Here is a 20,604-nt window from a genome sequence, read left to right as displayed (position 1 = left end):
GATGATGATGACAACCTGGAGACAGAGCCTGTAGCCAGCACCTCAACTGAACACATGAAAACACAAGTGTATGTAGAGGACTGTGGAACATCAAAACCAACCGGTGATGACCAGCACCTCTCTCCACACTGTTCTGAACCCGACACTGGAGACAGTGATGACTGGGAGACCAGGGAAGATCATTCAGATTTAAACACGCGCAAGACACAAAATGTGGAACGACAAATGTTGTCTTTGAGCAACAAGCTATGCCATGACCTCAAATCACCAAAACAACGTCCCCCCATGAGGAGTCACACAGGGAAGAAAATATTTAGTTGTGCAGATTGTGGCAAAATGTTTAATCAAAAGCAACCTTTGAAGGTGCACACAAGGATTCATACCGGAGAAAAGCCATATACTTGTAAAGTTTGTGACAAAGGCTTTAGTCAAATAGGTAGTCTGAAAATGCACATGAGGACTCATACAGGAGAAAAACCATTTACATGTACAGTTTGTGGAAAAGGTTGTAGCCAAAAGGGTGAACTAACAACACACATGAGGACTCATACAGGGGAAAAGCCCTATACATGTACAGTTTGTGGAAAAGGTTGTAGCCAAAAGGGTGAACTAACAACACACATGTGGACTCATACCGGGGAAAAACCCTTTGCGTGTACAGTTTGTGGTAAAGGATGTGTTCACAGGACAAATCTGAAAATGCACATGAGGACTCATACAGGGGAAAATCCCTTTACGTGCACAGTTTGTGGTAAAGGATGTGTTCACAGGGAAAATCTGAAAATGCACATGAGAACACACACAGGGGAAAAGCCCTTTACCTGCACAGTTTGTGGTAAAGGATTTGTTCACAGGGCATATCTGAAAACGCACATGAGGACTCATACAGGGGAAAAGCCCTTTGCGTGTACAGTTTGTTGCAAAATCTTTAGTCAAAATGGTAATCTAAAAACACACATGAGGACACATATATAGGGAAAAAAGGTTTATGGATGAGTACTTTTTCAAAGAAGGCATTTGGGGTGACATTATTATGACCATCTTAGTCCACGCTCATACAGGGGAAAAGCCCTATACTCTTAGACGAGCGGCAAAGGCTTAAGTCAAATTGGTATCTAAAACAAAGAGAGAAAATATATGGACAAAGCTTTTTCGGCAAATTGAAATCTGCCATCTTTGAACTTCCGGCCCTGAAATGGAACCGGAAACGACTGCTATTGGCTGCAACCACATCGAGGGCGGGTCTTCACTCTGTAGAACCAGTAGAAACCGTAGAAACACACCCTACCTCATCATTAATTTGATCAAATCAATGGGACCATAATTTACTAAACGCATATCATGATGATGTAAAAAAGACTTTAAACTAACGATTGAAAAGTGTTTATGAAAATGTCTACTAAGGTAATAAGATCAAGTGTAAAGTCCTGCCAAAACCTCATTCGCTAGTATTGAGAGCACATTTTCCTGCAGTCTTCACTACCTTGCATGAGGTGAAATAGCAACATCTGCTGGGCCATTAGAACTACATGGTTTAAGAGAACCCGGACATGAGGTTCAATGCCAAGGCTGATCTAAAAACACACATGAGGACACACACAGAGGAAAACAACCTCAGTTGCAGCGAATCCTTTGGTCAAAATACACATCTTAAGAGAGATGTTTATTGATGAAGACATTTGAGTTGATGCATTATTATGACTATTGTAGTCCAGATTGACAGCTTCCCTGTTGATTTTAATTGATTATTACTCATTTTTACCAGAGTCAGTTCATTTGAAATGCATACCTTCAACATGCTGGACTATACAATATTGTGTTTTTTTTATATTGATTTGTTCAATGTTAAATTAGTAAAGGCAAAGATTGACTCTGTTATACCTGTAAAAAACAACAAATGTTTATATTTTTCAAATAAAGGTTTCAAAACTACTGGTCTTTTTTATGTGCTCATTACAGAAAGGTCAGAAAAGGCCACAATACATGTGTTTCACCTCCTTTAATTCTGGAAATATTGTACTTGCCCCCCTGTGCTCCCCCCTTGTGAACAATACAGTAACAAGAACAGCTTCATTTTACAGTAACAATACAGTGAACAATACAGTAACAAGCTTCATTTTACATATTGCGTACCAAACTATTACTGCAAGGAACATGATAGGAGTATTAATTTTACAGTCTACACACCTTTTACTTTAACTATTGCTACATTGAACATGATGGGAGTGTCGCAGACCCAGCTGGCCATGAAGGATGAAGTCTGACTGATGAGTTTTGAACATTCTTTATTCATGTCTCAACTTAGAAACTACGAAAAACAGGAAAAGGCAAAAATACATACATCAATAATCCATAAACGCTTCATCAAATCAATTCTCATAGTTATAATGTATCAGAGACTGCAATACACCTCCCAACCGATAGGGTCACATAATTGAAAGTATATGATGGAAATTGAGAACATGGCCACCGGTCGGATTAAAAAGCTTTTTATCGAACAATACGGAAGAACCGGGTACTTAGACACAGGCGTTTTAATTTGTGCCCGTGGGGTCAGCATTTTATATTTGAAATCTGAACGTTTATGTAGATGTACGGGTTGTAATGGAGAAATTTCCAAAACCAGGAACAAGTAGCGCCATGACGCTTGTGACAGACGAGCGTCATGTGAACCATGGATAGTAATAGTTGTGCATATTAACACCATTATATTAGTCAAACTGTGACTGTCAAGTTCTTTCACAGTTCAGCTCCAAACCCAAGACAAGGACACAACTCAGTCTTAAAGTCAATCAACTCCTTTATTTTTTTCCAACTCTTATATTTCATTTTTGTTGGTTTCTTTTTGTTGATTGGTCAATCATAGTCAGGTTGTAAACCTTAAAGACAGAAAAAACAAGGTTTAACAACATTGCCGTTTTACAACAAAATTAGGGTATTTTTTTAAACAACTCATATCTCCAAAACTTCGGGTTTCAAACAATAAATGTTTCAAACATTAAATTATTTAAAACAATAAATGTCCTAAAACAATTAAAGCCCTTAGGCCAAACAAAAGTGTCTTTAACCAATTAATGCCTTAAACAAGTTATTAAAGTCAATATTTTTAATTAAACATTTTAAATGAATTAACCAGTCTAAATGAATCAACCATTTAAGTCCTTTAAATGGAATAAAGACATCTTAGGAAAAATAGCTGATCCACAAGCTTGTAGATCAGCTCTTTTTCACTTAGCATTTTAAGCATTTTAAGCCTTTTAACATGTCAAATTCATGAACTCCACATTTTAGTAGTCTTAACTCAAATAAACCATAACATGGTAATTTCATGAATTTTCTACATTTTAAGAGTTTTAAATCATTAACAGAATTTTTAACCTTTTTAACTTTGTATTATTTTGCATTTCATACTTTTCTTTCCAAACACAAAAAGAGGACAATGCTACTTAATGTGTGTGCAATGCTGCAATGTGTTCCTTGATTTACACTTAACCAGTTAAACATGAACACATTATAAGCATTTCAAACACATAAGCAGTATTGCAAAACAAAGTAAATAAAACCAGTTCACCGACCATTGGCGTCTTCGGGCTGAACCTCTTTGGTAGAACTCGGAGTTTTCCTTCTCTCCTCTCTGAAGTGTGTTTGTATAATGACTGAGCACCTCCATTCCTTTTCAGGTGCTTCTGATCAGGTAATGAGCGGCCATTTTGCTGCTGCATTCTGGGAAATGTAGTGTAGAGCAGGGCAGTAGTAGAGCAGGGGTGTAGTTCTGACTATACATGGGCCAGTAGGAAGAGGATTTGCCCTAGGCTCTCACCACTAAGTCAAAGCTCCCTTTCTGAGTCTTGACTTGACACCTCCCACTTGAGCTCCTGGTTACTGAACCCAAGGAGGTCACCTCATCCTTTCCCCTGAGACTGTCACCTTCCTCCATGTTGCTCGTCCACTGGAATCAGGACAACGAGACGCCTGACATCCCTGTGGAGAATTGTGGCAGGAATCTTGGTGGTCTTCTTCTCAGCTTTGGTCCTCTTGCTCATGACTTCCTCGTTAACCTGCTTTTTAATCATAACCGGGTAGCTGGGAAATGTCCTGACATTGACGTCTCGAACAATGCCTTCCTTGTCAGGATTCACACCGATTACTCTGGCCAACTTGAACTGACTTCTCAAGGCATTTTGATCAGCTAGCCAAACAATGTCCCCAACAGCAACATTCCTCTCTCTTGTATGCCACTTGCTTCTGACAAACAGGTTGGGACCTGCCAACTGACACCACTTCTTCCAAAACTTGTCCACCTCTGATTGGATGACTCTCAATCGCTTGTAAGGGTAACCTTCGAATTGGAAGTCTCCTGGGTCACCTCTGGAGCAGGCCCGTCCCAACAGGAGAGAGTTTGGTGTGATGTACTCGACACATCCCTCTTGGATTTGTGCCCTTGCGTCTATAGGCCTTTCATTGGCCAGATTGGCTGCCATGTACACAAAGGTCTGAAACTCTCCCCACGTAAAGGCACCATCACCGCCCAGGTTCTGCAGGGCTCTCTTCACTGTCCTAACAGCTGCCTCTGCTGCGCCGTTTCTGTGAGGTGAGTCCGCCGGATGGATCTTCCAGGACCACTTAGTGCCATGCTTGGCAGTCTTCTCCTCCACTCCTGACCTTTCTAGGTGTTCCAGGAACTTGTAGAGGTCCACTAGGGCAGGTTTGGCCCCCACAAAGTTTGTACCTGGGTCCGACCAAACCTTTCTTGGATGCCCTCTCAGTGATGTAAACCTTTTGTAGGCAAGCAGAAATCCTTCTGCTGACAGGTCACTGACAATGTCAGCATGGATGGCTCTGGACGCCATGCAGCTGAATACAATTCCCCAGACTTTGAGCTTCACTCTTTTCTTCACCTCGTCTTTGACTTCGCAGGGCCCAAACAGGTCCATGGCGGTGAACTCAAATGGAGCTGCTGGTTCTGCCCGCTCTGGTGGGAGGTCACTCATTATCTGTTGACATTGCTTCGCCCTTGCTTTTCGACATGTCACACAGCCATCTATTACTTTCTTGGCTATCCTTCGACCATTAATCACCCAGGCTTTCCTTCTCATCCTCAAGAGAGTTCCTGCCACTCCTTCATGATTCACATTGTGGGCCTCTCGAACCAGCAGCGTAGATATCCATGCTTCATACGGAAGAACAGGCACTGCAGCTTTATCTTCACTGAAGGACTGGATCCTGCCTCCACAGACGAGAAGTCCAGACTCTTTGTCTTTGAATACGACTAGTCGGTTGATGGTTGTGTCAGGGAATGTGACATCTCTCTGAGCTGCTAAACAGAGGTCTCTGAAGGCATACTTGCGGTCTTTGGCATTAAGCACTTGCGCTCTGGGCTCTTCATTTGAAGGTTTTGCCTCCCACTTTGCCTGCTTTGTGGCCTGGCTCTTCAGGTCCAACCATTTGTAAGCAGCTCGCTGGACCCAGGCTATGACTCCAACCAGTCTGGACAAACTGCTGAACTTCTTCACATCCAGAAGGCTTTTGGCAACGGAGCCAGTATGCACTCTTCCCTGTAAGGTCTCATCAGATTCTTCAGATGTGTCTGAGCGGAGAACAGAGTGACTCAGGTCAGCAATATTTCTTGCCTCAGGCTCTTCAACTTTGGGATGATCCTGAGGGACGACTCCAAGGCCTTTTTTTCCCTGGGCTCTTGTCACCACCGCTGAAAATGCTTTTCTCTGCAGCTTGTTGATGCTGTCCCTGGCATCAGTTACAACATCTTTAGCAGACTTTATCGGCCAGTCTTCGAACGGCAGCATCAGAAACTTTGGTCCGTTCTGCCAAGCAGTTTCTTCTCCAAGGTCTTCTGGAGTAGCTCCTCTTGTGATGATGTCGGCAATGTTGACATTCCCTGCGATCCACCACCAGTCTTCAACTGGACCAGCCTTTTGGATCTCTCCAACTCTGTTAGCAAAGAATGTCTGGTATCCATAGCTGTCTCGCTGAATGGCTCCCAGTACTGTCTGGCTGTCAACTAGGTGGAACCAGCGATCAATCTTCATCTGGCCATGCCTGGTCGAGGGGCGTCAGCTTAGCCTTTGATTCCACTAGTCTGACGTCTATACCTTGGTTTGTTTCCCACCTAAGGTACATGATGGCTCCGTAGGACTTGTCACTCCCATCTGAGAAGGTAATAGCCCAAGGTCTTCCCTTCCAACCTGGTGGCGTAAGACTCCTATGGAACTTGATTTGTCCCAGCTGTGCATACTCCTGGAACAGCTTCATGGCCTCCTCCCTGAGGCCTTCAGAGAGCGGCTTGTCCCAGGTGTCTCGGGTCAGGTTTCCATTTCTTGTCTCCTGGAATGCCCTTCTGACAAGGATAGCTCCCTTCTGCTTCACAGGTGTGACCAGACCAATTGGATCATAGAGTCCAGCCACCTGGCTCAGCAGTTCTCTTCTGGTCAGAGGATTGGGTGTTCTTTCCCTCACCTCCTCCATCAAAAGATCCTGGCCTGTTCGCATCTTTCCTCTTCTCTTTGAGAAGTTGATCGAAGTCATCATGTAGAGTTGGTCTTCCTCTACCAGATATCCAATCCCTAAGGCCTTATTGTCTTCGTCCCTCATCTGATTTGGCAGTATCAATGCGTTGCCATTTTCAGAGGGCTTCTTTGTTGAGAGGGTTGGTGCTACGCTCTCCTGCCTCCCACTTTGCCCTGACCGGACCCATGGCTTCAGGGAAAATCCACCGGCTATCAGGATTCCCTCAACCTCCTTGGTGATTTCTTCCAGTCGGTTTGGATCATCGTGGGATGTGAGGATGTCATCCACATAGCTGTCCTCTTCTAGGACTCTGCGTGCCTCTACTAGGTGAGAAAACTTAGTGAGTCTTGCAGTTTCTCGCATAGCTAGCTGTGCAATGCACCCAGCTGGTCGGTCACCGATGTTCACTCTTGTGATGGCATATTCTCCTATCTCCTCATCTTGAGTGTCCCTCCAGAGAAATCTATGAAGATGCATTTCACGCTCCTCCAGCCACACTGAATTATACATCTTCCTGATGTCTCCCAAGGCTGCATGCACTCCTCTTCTAAACCTGAACAGGACAGCTCTGATTGGGTTTAAGACATCTGGCCCCTTCAGCAGCACATCATTCATGCTGACTCCCTTGAATGTTTGGCTACTGTTCCACACAATGCGCACTGGAGTCGTGATGGAGTGGGGATTTGGTGCCACTAGGTGGCTTACGTACCATACTGGTCCTTTCCAGTTCTCGCTCATCTCTTTTGTTAGCTTCTTTGCAGCTCCTCGCTCAACCATCTCATGGATCTGATCTTTGTAAGCGGCGAACCACTGAGGCTCTTTCTTGAGATGTTTTTCTGTTCTTAGAAAGGTGGCCTGGACTCCACTTCTGTTATTGGGAAGGGAAGCAGGGTCAATTATCCACGGGTACTTCGTGTCCCAGTGTGGTGACTTGCTATGTTCATCCTCCATGACATAGGTGAGGCCCTCTTTTATGATTTCAAGTTCCCTTTCTTCGGATAGAGTCATCTCCTTCCCTCCAGGTTGACAGTTCCCACAGCGACATCCACCACACTTTGGGTCACAGGCTGCTCCGATGCTGTCCCACTTCCACCACTCTAGGAAGTCTCTGTGACTGGCAGCTGTGTACTTGGCCTCAACCATGGCGTCATCTAGGTGAACTGTCTCTAATCTGAAGGGGCCTTTAGCAGGGATCTCCTCATACTTGACAGCAGCTGTTCTCATAGAACGAGCGAAATGAGTCTCTGACTTATGTGCAGCCACATGTATTTCTTCAAAAAGATCAGGGTGTGCTCCGCCCACAGTTTTTCCTAGAGGGCCTTCCCACAAGACAAGGTCCCCCACAGCTCTCACCCTCTGTGGGGCAAGTCTTCCTTCTCTGTGACTGATGAGCAACTCAATTTCCTCAGGTCTCTTCAGCTCCTCAAGTGCGACTTCTGGGAAGAATCTTCTCAGCTGCTCAGGTCTGACTACCCGGTGAACTTTTGCGATCTCATTCAGGCCATAGCACACAAGTTCATGAGCCCTCTCCGTTCCCTTGGAGGTTTTGACTCGAATCCTGAGAAGATATCTCCTTGTGGCTACTTTAGTCGTCATGCCACCGACTCCATGCACAACTAGTGTGATCTCTTCACTCCTCAGCTTCAACCTGTCGGCTGCTTGATGGGTTATGTAGTTGGTGTCTGATGCCAGGTCCACCAGGGTTCCAATCTTCTGGCCTGCATTAGCAGTCACTTCCATCAACATCATTAAAACAGGAAGCTCTCGCAGTCCACTTTCCTTTAGAAGACCCATCTGGTCCTTTGTAGAACTTCCCTTGGAGGTCTTGTTGGTGAACGCCTTTCTGCACCTCTCTGCTACCTCCGGGGAGAGTTCGCTCAAGAACCTTTCCTGTTCCTCTGTTAGGTAATTCTTGTTCCTGCTGTCTTTCCGTGGCTTCTCATTGTCGCCTCTCTTAGCTTCTCCTCTTGGGTTTGGGCAGAGAAAGAAGTGGTGATCTGAGGAGCCATCCCTTCTGCAGTCTTTGTTCTTGCAAAGGTAATAATCTTTACAGCCGTCATCATTTCTTCTATGGCACCCTAAGCATTTCCTGCATGCACCAATCTTCTTAAGAGCCGTCTCCTTTTCTGACAGCTTCAGTCCTTTGAATTTCTTGCAGAAGAAAATCCTGTCTTTGTGCTTCTCTTCTCCACAGATAATACACCCATCTTCAGTGTCATCTTTCTTTGTGGTTTTGGTGGAGGCATATTTCCTGTTACCTTTCCATTCTGCTTTATCATATCTTTCGGACTTGTCCACTATCCTCAGGTGATCCAGTCTCTCAAAGATATCCTCCTGCTTCTTGAGGAATGTGAGCAACATGTCAAAATGGTTATCTTGAGTGACATTATTGTTGGCATCAACCATGAAGACAAGCCAGTCTCTCTTCACGAATTCAGGAAGCTTGCTCTCAATGGACTTTACCACAAGTGGGTTCTTGAGGGCACCAGTATTTCCAAGATCAGTAAGGTCTGAGAGGGCTTTCTCTACTGTCTGGATTAGGTCTACCACTTTCCTCGGCTGGTTTCCTTTCACAGGTGGGATTTTCTCCAGCTCTTCGATGATTTCCACAGCAATGGTGGACTTATTCCCATACCTGTTTTCCAGCACTCTGAATATGTCTTCAGCTGTGTTGTAGGTCGACAGTCTGAGGTCTTTGGCCATCTTCTCATCCATGCTGTCAAGGAGCTGGATCTTTCTGACCTCTTGTGAACCAGTCGGCTCTCCCTGCCTTTGCAGGCTCTCCCAGTCTTTCTTCCAGCGGTGGAAATCTCTCCTGCAGCCACTAAAGGTAGGCAGTTTAGTTGGCTTCATTTTCACAAGCGGCATAAAATGTCTGGTTGGTTCTGTCTTCACCGTGGGGGCTGCTGGAGCCTGCCTTTCAACCGTCCGTGCTCTGGCAAACTCAGCTTTTCTAGCTTCGAGATCATTGCTGGCCTTTTTCAGGTCCTTGATATTCTTCCTGAAGTCACTGCCTCCTACTGTGGGGATCCATTGCTCCCAGTCTGACAAAGTTTTAGATGCCCCTTTGATTAGTCTCTCGATTAAAAGTAGATAGACTTCAAAGTTTTCACAATTAATGCTTTCCACTGGTATTGTGAATGCATATGCACACGCCTTGTCAGCTTCTCTGAATGCAGCGTCCATCTCATCTAGTCCGTACTTGGTCCAGATGTTGGTTTGGACAAGCCTTTTTACTTCATCCAACCTTTTCTCACAGTCGCTGGTGACCGTCTCAAGGTATTTTTCCTGATCTTCATCAAGTTGTGCCACTTCATCCTCCTTTGCCTTGGCTTCAACCTCTGCTAGTAGCCCAGACCTGAAATCATCATTAGCTTCAATGACCCTCCGTGCATCAGCAGATAGCTTTGCATATTCTTCTCTGAGCTCGAACTCATTTAAACCGTCTGCTTTCCTGCTGAGGTAGTTGGCCTGCCTGGTGAAGCAGCTTTTTGCGACAGTCCTCTCCTTCTTTAACTGATCCATTGTTTTGCCAAGAGCATCCTCCGCCATTTTTGATCAGTGAGAGGTTTCCTTCCTTTTGAAGTGGTTTGTTTCTTTATCCTGGAAGTTGAGTATTGACTTTCACAGGTTTCTTAGTTGTTTCCGCAACACTTTTCATCAGCTCCCTTTGCTAGACTTTCTGAAGCCTTTTATCTTCTTGTCCTGTTGCTGGGCTGCTGGTTTACAACTGTCAAGTTCTTTCACAGTTCAGCTCCAAACCCAAGACAAGGACACAACTCAGTCTTAAAGTCAATCAACTCCTTTATTTTTTTCCAACTCTTATATTTCATTTTTGTTGGTTTCTTTTTGTTGATTGGTCAATCATAGTCAGGTTGTAAACCTTAAAGACAGAAAAAACAAGGTTTAACAACATTGCCGTTTTACAACAAAATTAGGGTATTTTTTTAAACAACTCATATCTCCAAAACTTCGGGTTTCAAACAATAAATGTTTCAAACATTAAATTATTTAAAACAATAAATGTCCTAAAACAATTAAAGCCCTTAGGCCAAACAAAAGTGTCTTTAACCAATTAATGCCTTAAACAAGTTATTAAAGTCAATATTTTTAATTAAACATTTTAAATGAATTAACCAGTCTAAATGAATCAACCATTTAAGTCCTTTAAATGGAATAAAGACATCTTAGGAAAAATAGCTGATCCACAAGCTTGTAGATCAGCTCTTTTTCACTTAGCATTTTAAGCATTTTAAGCCTTTTAACATGTCAAATTCATGAACTCCACATTTTAGTAGTCTTAACTCAAATAAACCATAACATGGTAATTTCATGAATTTTCTACATTTTAAGAGTTTTAAATCATTAACAGAATTTTTAACCTTTTTAACTTTGTATTATTTTGCATTTCATACTTTTCTTTCCAAACACAAAAAGAGGACAATGCTACTTAATGTGTGTGCAATGCTGCAATGTGTTCCTTGATTTACACTTAACCAGTTAAACATGAACACATTATAAGCATTTCAAACACATAAGCAGTATTGCAAAACAAAGTAAATAAAACCAGTTCACCGACCATTGGCGTCTTCGGGCTGAACCTCTTTGGTAGAACTCGGAGTTTTCCTTCTCTCCTCTCTGAAGTGTGTTTGTATAATGACTGAGCACCTCCATTCCTTTTCAGGTGCTTCTGATCAGGTAATGAGCGGCCATTTTGCTGCTGCATTCTGGGAAATGTAGTGTAGAGCAGGGCAGTAGTAGAGCAGGGGTGTAGTTCTGACTATACATGGGCCAGTAGGAAGAGGATTTGCCCTAGGCTCTCACCACTAAGTCAAAGCTCCCTTTCTGAGTCTTGACTTGACAGTGACTCTGTTCATCACACGTGCGCTGTGTGTACTTGCAGTGCAGTCTCAGCAACTTTTTATGCACCGGAGGGTGAAAATTAGGCACATTTAGTCCACATTATACTCATAGTAGAAACACATTGTTTAGCCAAAGTGTTGCATCAATCCAGCCTCAGAATAAAATACTTCCTAAAAACTAGACGGATTTCAAAATAAAACTGGAATTTAGCAATGATTTATTAAAATGTTGGTCCTTCCTCCTTTTATATGCCATATCTTGAGATTTCAGTAAACCCTCTTAGTAGTGCTGTTTGCTTTGTGTGCTGTGTATTAATGTATTTGTTTGTTAGTGAAAAAACTAGTACCAATGTGGCCTAAATTGTTACTTGCTGTTTTAATTTAAAGTGAATAAAATGTCAACTTCTGCAAATCGTGGTATCTTCACTCAGCTTCCCAACCAAGTTTTAAAGCTCTGTAAAACAAACCTCCTTTTTAAAGTGAAAGCCTTAAATGGTTGTTGGTGCAATTCCAACTCCAACTGGTGTAGTCAGTCAGTAGTGTTTTTATGTATTTATTAACTTCTATTTTGTCCATTTGGTTACATAAGATTGTTATGAGTTTATTTCCTGACAAGACAACACAGCATGATCTTTTGGGTGTCAAGCTGAACAGATTTGGTAACTCAGGAGTGGGCAAACATGTCTTTCAGATCTTGTTGACGGACTATTGAGTCAGTCCTGTAATAATTTGAATAAATTAGCAAATTACAAAAAACAACAATTCACACTGTCTGCTTTCCATTCACTCTCAAGCTGACTGATTTGAATGTGTGAAACCCAGTGAATTAAACGATAGGAGTGGCACACTAAATATTAGCATTACAATGCCCCAGTCAGCTGATCATGTATTTCACTGCATACGTATATCAACATTACACCTTAGTTAAACAAAGAACAAGCTAAAAAGTGTCAGCTTTTATTTTCCAGTATTGCATTTTTTAATTGTTCATATCAGGTCAGTGGGTGTTATTTTCCTTTATGTATGTTCCTTTCTACTTGGCCGTATCACCAGACGACTAATGGTACAATAGAAACACTGAGAAAATGTATCAAACAAATCAACAATTGGATTATACCACAAAACGGAAGTAATTGTTTTGGAGGCAAGGATGAAGGATTAAAAGTCAGTGCTCAGTTTCAAACCTTGATGTCAAGGACTCAGAACCTTAACCAGCCACATTAGTACCATCAAAGTCAGATTAAATGACTTATGCTAAACAGGGATCTAAAAAGCGTTTTATTATTTTATAAAACCATTTATTAGTTGTTTTAGCTCCTGCTCATTTGACTTCGCTATTTTGTCTCATCCGTTTAAGGAAAAAGGTAGCTGATATATTGCACTTTTACCGTAGCGCTAGGTATACTCTTGGTTGCTTGTTTTTGCAGAAAATGCACTTAAGACTTCTGGTGATCAGTAGTTTTCGTTCCCTACCTATGTTGAATGCAATTATGTTGAATTGAAATGTTGCAATTATTGTAAGTCGCTTTGGATAAAAGTGTCTGCTAAATGGCTGTAATGTAATGTAATGTAATGTAATGTAATGTAATGTAATGACCCTAGAATAAAAACGTAGCAAAGGGGAATCAGCAGTCAGTTTAATGTGCCACATATCTGTTACAGAGACCCGTAAAACTGCAGGTCTGCATCTACTGCTATTTTAAATAACAGCTACAATTATAAGTGTTTTCAAATGTCCTTTCATAATGTTTCCATAGTTTAATGTTTTGTATAAAGCACATTGCATTGCCTTGTTGTTGAAATGTGCTTACAAATACACTTTATCCATTCCAATAGAATACTGTAGGACAGCTCATGGGGCTTAAATTATTTAAGAACATTGTCATTGAGGAGACAGTGATGGGAGCAGTAATTTGGTCAGTTTTTTCTATTGTTGGTGTGTCCCACCCCCTCACTCTGATTGGGCCATCAGGGCCCTCTGTTCGTATTTAACAAGAGTTTGTTCTGCTTGGTGCCACTTCAATCTCTGCTAGTTGTTAAGAGCTGAACCTCTCTTTCCTGCACTAGCTGAAGCAGTCAGATATTTTGTTTTGGTTCTACTTGTGTGCTTAATTTTACTAGATGTTCTGGCTCTAAGTCAGTTAACCGACATCTGTCTCGTTTTTTTCCAGTCTACTTTGAAGAAAGTTTGGAGTTATGGCTTTACTAAAAACAATGAAGTTCTTGATCAACCAGAGACTATCTGAAGCTGCTGAAGAGATATTTGGGATCGTTGGAGGAATTCTAAAAGAGTACGAGGATGAAGCTTTCCACATCAAGCAAGAAACTGACCGCCAACGCAGACTACTGGATATGGTTTTAAAACCAATCATCAAATTACACAGAGCAGGTTGGTAAAACCACTACACTGTCAAAAATCTGTTTTGAATTGTTAGACCTTTTTTTAAACGGTTGTTTAAAAAAAAACACTCAATAAAGAAAACTAGGAAAAAAAATTCAGCATGCTGTTTCGAGTCATTTTTTTTAGGTTGAATTGGCAATAGTTAATAGCATTATAGTTGTAGTGGCCTACTTTTAGTCTGGCCTTAAACAAAGATTAGATGGGGGAGTAAGGATGCTGAATATACTGATTAAGTGTTTATTTTGCTGAATAAGTACTGATTATGTATTATGATTGATTGACTGATTAGATAATGAGTCTTTTGGTTCAACCACTTGAACTCCAGCATCCCTATTCTGAAGGAACATTAGCTAAAAATGGCCGATCTACAAGTTCACAATGAGTTGCATTGTGAGCCTGTAACTCTCGTCAGTTTCACTAAAACTGGAGTGTTTAAGTTGTTGAAATGGTTGCAAAGATCACATGCAATTTGCAAGGACATGTTTATGGATAATACATTAAGATTAAGCTGTTTTGATGTAATAAACAGTTTAAAAAATTGTCATTTCACGCTGGAATCAAAACAAACTACAGAACTGATTAAACACTGCAACGCTCCAATTTTCTCTTGACCATTACAAATACACGTGTGGAACCACTAGTGTAGTTAACACTTAATTTAATTTAACATTTAATTGTTTTTCCATAATTGTATTGTATCTTTTACCTAGACGTCCTGCTCCTCCCCGTGTGTAACGAGGAGATTTCTCCTAAGCAGCAGAAGACGAGCCCCAGTCTGGTCAAGGAGGAACCAGAGTCTCCACAGATTAAAGAGGAACAGCAGGAGAGGAGCCCCAGTCTGGTCCAGGAGGAACCGAAGTCTCCACAGATTAAAGAGGAACAGCAGGAGAGGAGCCTCAGTCTGGTCCAGGAGGAACCAGAGCCTCCACAGATTAAAGAGGAACAGCCGGAGAGGAGCCCCAGTCTGGTCCAGGAGGAACCAAAGGCTCCACAGATTAAAGAGGAACAGCTACTTCAAGGACAAAAGGAGGCTGATGGGTCAAAAGAGACATTACTAGCAATGAAAAGTGCAGATGATGATGACAACCCGGAGACAGAGCCTGTAGCCAGCACCTCAACTGAACACATGAAAACACAAGTGTATGTAGAGGACTGTGGAACATCAAAACCAACCGGTGATGACCCGCACCTCTCTCCACACTGTTCTGAATCTGACACTGAAGACAGTGATTACTGGGAGACCAGGGAAAATCATTCAGATTTAAGCACAAGCAAGACACAAAATGTGGAAGGGCAAATGTTGTCTTTGAGCAACAAGCTATGCCATGACCTCAAATTTCCAAAACAAAGCCCCCCCATGAGGAGTCACACAGGGACGAAAAAATTTAGTTGTGCAGATTGTGGCAAAATGTTTAACCAAAAGCAACGTTTGAATGTGCACACAAGGATTCATACCGGAGAAAAGCCCTATACTTGTAAAGTGTGTGGCAAAGGCTTTAGTCAAAGGAGTATTCTAAAACCACACATGAGGACTCATACAGGGGAAGAGCCCTTTGTTTGTACAGTTTGTGGTAAAGGGTGTAGTCAAATGGGTGATCTGAAAACGCACATGAGAACACACACAGGGGAAAAGCCCTTTACTTGCACAGTTTGTGGTAAAGGATGTAGTCAAATGGCACATCTGAAAACACACATGAGAACACACACAGGGGAAAAGCCCTTTGAATGCACAGTTTGTGATAAAGGATTTATTAACATGGCAAATCTGAAAACGCACATGAGAACACACACAGGGGAAAAGCCCTTTACTTGCACAGTTTGTGGTAAGGGATGTAGTCAAACGGGTGTTCTAAAAACACACATGAGAACACACACAAGGGAAAAGCCCTTTAAATGCACAGTTTGTGGTAAAGGATGTATTAACGTGGCAAATCTGAAAACGCACATGAGAACACACACAGGGGAAAATACCTTTAAATGCACAGTTTGTGATAAAGGATTTATTAACATGGCAAATCTGAAAACGCACATGAGAACACACACAGGGGAAAAGCCCTGGACTTGCACAGTTTGTGGTAAGGGATGTAGTCAAATGTCTGATCTAAAAAAACACATGAGAACACACACAGGGGAAAAGCCCTTTGCGTGTACAGTTTGTTGCAAAATCTTTAGTCAAAGTAGTAATCTAAAAACACACATGAGGACACATACATAGGAAAAAAATGCTTATGGATGAGAGTACTTTTTCAAAGAAGGTATTTGAGGTGACATTATTATGACCATCGTAGTCCACGCTCATACATGGGAAAAGACCTATACTTGCACGACGAGCAGCAAAGGCTTAAGTCAAATTGGTATCTAAAACAACGACTAAAAATATATGGACAAAGCCACTTTTTCTGCAAATCTGCCATCTTTGAACTTCCGTCCCTGAAATGGAACCGGAAACAACTGCTATTGGATGCAACCAAATTGAGGGCCACATGGAGCCACATCGAGGGTCTTCACTCTGTAGAACCAGTAGAAGCGCTAGAAACACACCCTACTTCATCATTAATTTTATCAAATCAATGGGACCATAATTTTTAAAAGCATGATGTTGATTTTAATTGATTATTACTAATTTTTACCAGAGTCAGTTAATTTGAAATGCATACATTCAACATGCTGGACTATACAATGACTGTGTTGTTTTTGATTGATTTCTTCATTGTTAATCTAATAAAGGCAAAGATTGACTCTGTTATACCTGTAAAAAACAACAACTATGTTTGTATTTTTCAAATAAATGTTTCAAAACTACTGGTCTTTTTTTATGTGCTCATTACAGAAAGGTCAGAAAAGGCCACAATACATGCGTTTCACCTCCTTTCATTCTGGAAATATTGTACTTGCTGCTACTACTGTGAACAGTACAGTAACAAGAACAGCTTCATTTTACAGATTGCATAGCAAACTATTACGGCAAGGAACATGATAGGAGTATTAATTTTACAGTCTACACACCTTTTACTTTAACTATTGCTACATTGAACATGATGAGAGTGTAGCGGACCCAGCTGGCCATGAAGGATGAAGTCTGACTGATGAGTTTTGAACATTCTTTATTTGTGTCTCAACGTAGAAACTAACAGGAAAAGGCAAAAATACATACATCAATAATCCATAAACGCTTCATCAAATCTCAACATGATACATTTTCCATCACCAATAAAATTACACAATATATAAACCATTATAGGCTATTAGAAAATACATGAAAGGTACAAACCATAACAACAATAAGATCACTTTTTTAACACAGTAAGCCCAAAAACAATGCAAGCAAAACAACCATAAAACTGTACTTTGTCCTCTTTCCAGCTAGGTGCTAATAGGCTGCTAATACAGTGGCATGTCATTTGATGGATGTCTGTTCCGTTGTCCGTCCTTAACCCATCCTTCCAGGGTCCAGTAGGCTACTTTAACCCATCCTTCCAGGGTCCATATTACTTTAAACAAACATTTAAGCGGACGTTCTGTACGCTGCTGCTCCTCTCTCTCTCGCTTCCTCAATCTGTGGCAGCTTTTAAACCCCAGCACCAAGCTGCGTCGGGTCCTAATAAACAGCTTCTCCCCCAGCTGATACGAATATCAAATTAAAGGACTTGTTACAACACCATAAATATACACCTTCAAAAATAAAAGTATTAACTTGTGGGTCCGTGGGGGGGGGGGGGGTAGCCGTGGGTGGGGGGGTAGCCTTGGGTGGGTGGGTGGGACCTTTTCCACATTGTAGCCACCAGAGGAAATGTCCGGGGGGGGGGTCCAAATTGATCCAAATAATCCATATTCCATCCGTTTAACCGAAGCAGTACAATGTATCTCCTTTTCCATTCTGGCTCATCCAGTCTGGCTATAAACAAATTCATATCGCCCCGCAGAGCAGTGACCCTCTCAGCGATGATTTCCAGTATGAAATAGGGCTTGGTACATTAAATCATGAATTTAACCTCACCTTAGTTCAACAAAGAACAAGCTAAAAAGTGTCATCTTTTATTACCCAATATTGTTCTAATCATGTCATCTTTTATTTTCCAGTATTGTTCTAATCTTGCCATCTTTTAATTGTTCATATCAGGTCAGTGGGTGTTATTTTCCTTTATGTATGTTCCTTTGTGTCAACATAGAAATCTACTTGGCCGTATCACCAGAAGACTAATGGTCCAAAGAAACACTGAGAATATGCATCAAACAAATCAACAATTGGATACAACAAGTGTCCTCAATTAAACAAAGACAAAAGGACAAAAACAAATCTTTAAAAACCAGATAACTGCAGCTGATTCAGAATGCTGCTACTCAAGTCTTTAGTAATACAAAGACAATTGAGCATATCAGTTCTTAAATCTTAACACTGGCTCCCTGTATGTCAAAAAGTCAAATTTAAAATATATAAAGCACGTATGGGCATCTGATCTTGTGTGATATCATGAACCATCCAGACCTCTATGCTTAAATGTCTGAAAATACATTAACATGAATGCAACATATTAATAGAAAAGACAATGTGTAAAATGAACAAAAACATACATTTACACAAAACTGATGATAGTGCTGTCAAACAGGTCTATGAAGCTATCTATGACATCTATGAAAACAGTTTAATCTGCAACACAATGTTGTACAATATGTAGTGGAGGGGTCCCTGCTTCATCTCTCTCTCAGCTAAGGGGTCCTTGGCCTGAAAAATGTTGAAGACCCCTGCTATAGACAGTCTCTCTCTCTCTCACACACACACACACACACACACACAAACAGTTGTCCATTCTCTACCAATTAACTTTTACCACACACACACACACACACACTCACACTCTCACACACACACACACACACACACACACACACACACACACACACACACACACACACACACACTACTTAATCTCAGTGAACGCACATCTCATCTCTCTTCATTAATGCCACAGGTGTGATGGCCTGCTGTTGTTCCTATAGACAAGGAGGGGTCTTCATCAGGGGGTCCTCAGAGTTACTACAGGGGTATTGCCAAATCTTTGTGTGATAGGAACTTTTTTTCCTTCACATTAGCCACTTTAACCCTAGCATCCCTATTCTGAGGGGAACATTGGCTGAAAATATCCAATCTACAAGCTTGTAGATCGTCTATTTTCGGAGGTTTGGAGTAGAAGGAAGAAGGAGTAGACCTTAGTACATAGCTTAGTATTGAGAGTTTAAGTGCACTAGTTGGCCTATTGGATATAATTTAACTGATTATGTGTGCTCAAAATAAACAATTCATATTTGACAAAAAAAACGTGATTATATTGTGTTGAGATAACATTAAGCTTAACATCATCTTCTGAAAGTGATTCAATCACATTGCCCTGAAGCGTTTCAATTGCACCGGAAGATCAGAGGGGGCGCTATTTAGCACGGACGGAAGTTCTCCTCTCCCACTTCTTCCATTGTTACTTGTTGATGGAAGCATCCCCGCAGGACGCAGGCACACGGTAAGAATATAAATCCTCAATCCATCCATCAAAACGTTATAAGGTTTAATTTTCAAATCAGTAGGCCTAATGTGTTTGTTATCGTTCAAAAGAAGTACTTGGTAGGGAATGTTAACAGCAACTTGGCGCTAAGCTAGTCCCCGCAGCTAGCGCTGCTAGCCTGGTCATATTATAAGTAAAACCTTGATTCTGTCCTTCACACAACGGTGTTGCTTCCCAACATGTCGCGAGGTGTGCATCGATATAACACGTTGAAACGGGCGGGTCTAAGTACACGCATCATCCATATTGTTCAATAAAAAGCATTTTAATCTGATCGGCGGCCATTTTCTCAGAGTTATAATGTATCAGAGACTGCAATACACCTCCCAACCGATAGGGTCACGTAATTGAAAGCATATGAAGGAAATTGAGAACATGGCCACCGGTCGGATTAAAAAGCTTTTTATCGAACAATACGGAAGAAACGGGTACTTAGACACAGGCGTTTTAATTTGTTACATCCGTGCCCGTGGGGTCAGCACTTTATATTTGAAATCTGAACGTTTATGTAGATGTACGGGTTGTAATGGAGAAATTTAGCGCCATGACGCTTGTGACAGACGAGCGTCATGTGAACCATGGCTAGTAATAGTTGTGCATATTAACACCATTATATTAGTCAAACCGTGACTCTGTTCATCACACGTGCGCTGTGTGTGTGTGTGTGTGTGTGTGTGTGTGTGTACCTGCAGTGCAGTCTCAACAACTTATTGATGCACCAGAGGGTGAAAATAAAGGCACATTTGGTCCACATTATACTCGTAGTAGAAACACATTGTTTAGCCAAAGTGTTGCATCAATCCAGCCTCAGAATAAAATACTTCCTAAAAACTAGACGGATTTCAAAATAAAACGGGAATTTACCAATGATTTATTAAAATGTTGATCCTTCCTCCTTTTATATGCCATATCTTGAGATTTCAGTAAACCCTCTTTGTAGTGATGTTTGCTTTGTGTGCTTAATGTATTAATGTATTTGTTTGTTAGTCAAAAATGGGGGGGGGGGGAATGTAACATTTGAGGAAGACCATAACTAATATTAACTAGTACCAATGTGGCCTAAATTGTTACTTGCTGTTTTAATTTAAAGTGAATAAAATGTCAACTTCTGCAATGGTATCTTCACTCAGCTCCCCAACCAAGTTTTAAAGCTCTGTAAAACAAACCTCCTTTTTAAAGTGAAAGCCTTAAATGGTTGTTGGTGCAATTCCAACTCCAACTGGTGTAGTCAGTCAGTAGTGTTTTTATGTATTTATTAACT

The 20,604-nt window shown here is 41.4% G+C and overlaps 1 protein-coding gene across 1 annotated transcript; it reads right to left on the bottom strand.

Moving 5' to 3' along the window:
- Window positions 1–2,817: 2,817 nt before the first annotated feature.
- On the bottom strand, window positions 2,818–11,376 carry LOC308086842 (uncharacterized protein). Its single transcript, XM_080430487.1, has 4 exons — window positions 11,105–11,376; window positions 6,103–10,408; window positions 3,576–6,047; window positions 2,818–2,879 (listed from the first exon to the last, which is right to left on the bottom strand). The coding sequence occupies exons 2-3, from the start codon at window positions 10,075–10,077 to the stop codon at window positions 3,924–3,926; spliced, it is 6,099 nt and encodes a 2,032-aa protein (XP_080286613.1). The 5' UTR covers window positions 10,078–10,408; window positions 11,105–11,376; the 3' UTR covers window positions 2,818–2,879; window positions 3,576–3,923.
- Window positions 11,377–20,604: the final 9,228 nt, after the last annotated feature.

This window comes from Gymnoscopelus braueri (assembly GCF_963280865.1).
Source record: "Gymnoscopelus braueri genome assembly, chromosome: 6".
Taxonomy (NCBI): domain Eukaryota; kingdom Metazoa; phylum Chordata; class Actinopteri; order Myctophiformes; family Myctophidae; genus Gymnoscopelus; species Gymnoscopelus braueri.
The sequence above is the reverse complement of the archived record's forward strand: the minus strand, read 5'-3'. Positions and strand labels throughout refer to the sequence as shown.

What these genes read in the sequence shown, in the direction of transcription:
- LOC308086842 (XM_080430487.1), bottom strand. Translation starts at nt 10,077, where the DNA reads ATGGCGGAGGATGCTCTTGGCAAAACAATGGATCAGTTAAAGAAGGAG. An exon ending in AAACAAACCAAGGTATAGAC is followed by an intron (nt 6,048 to 6,102) that starts GTCAGACTAGTG and finishes AGGCATGGCCAG; the next exon opens with ATGAAGATTGATCGCTGGTT.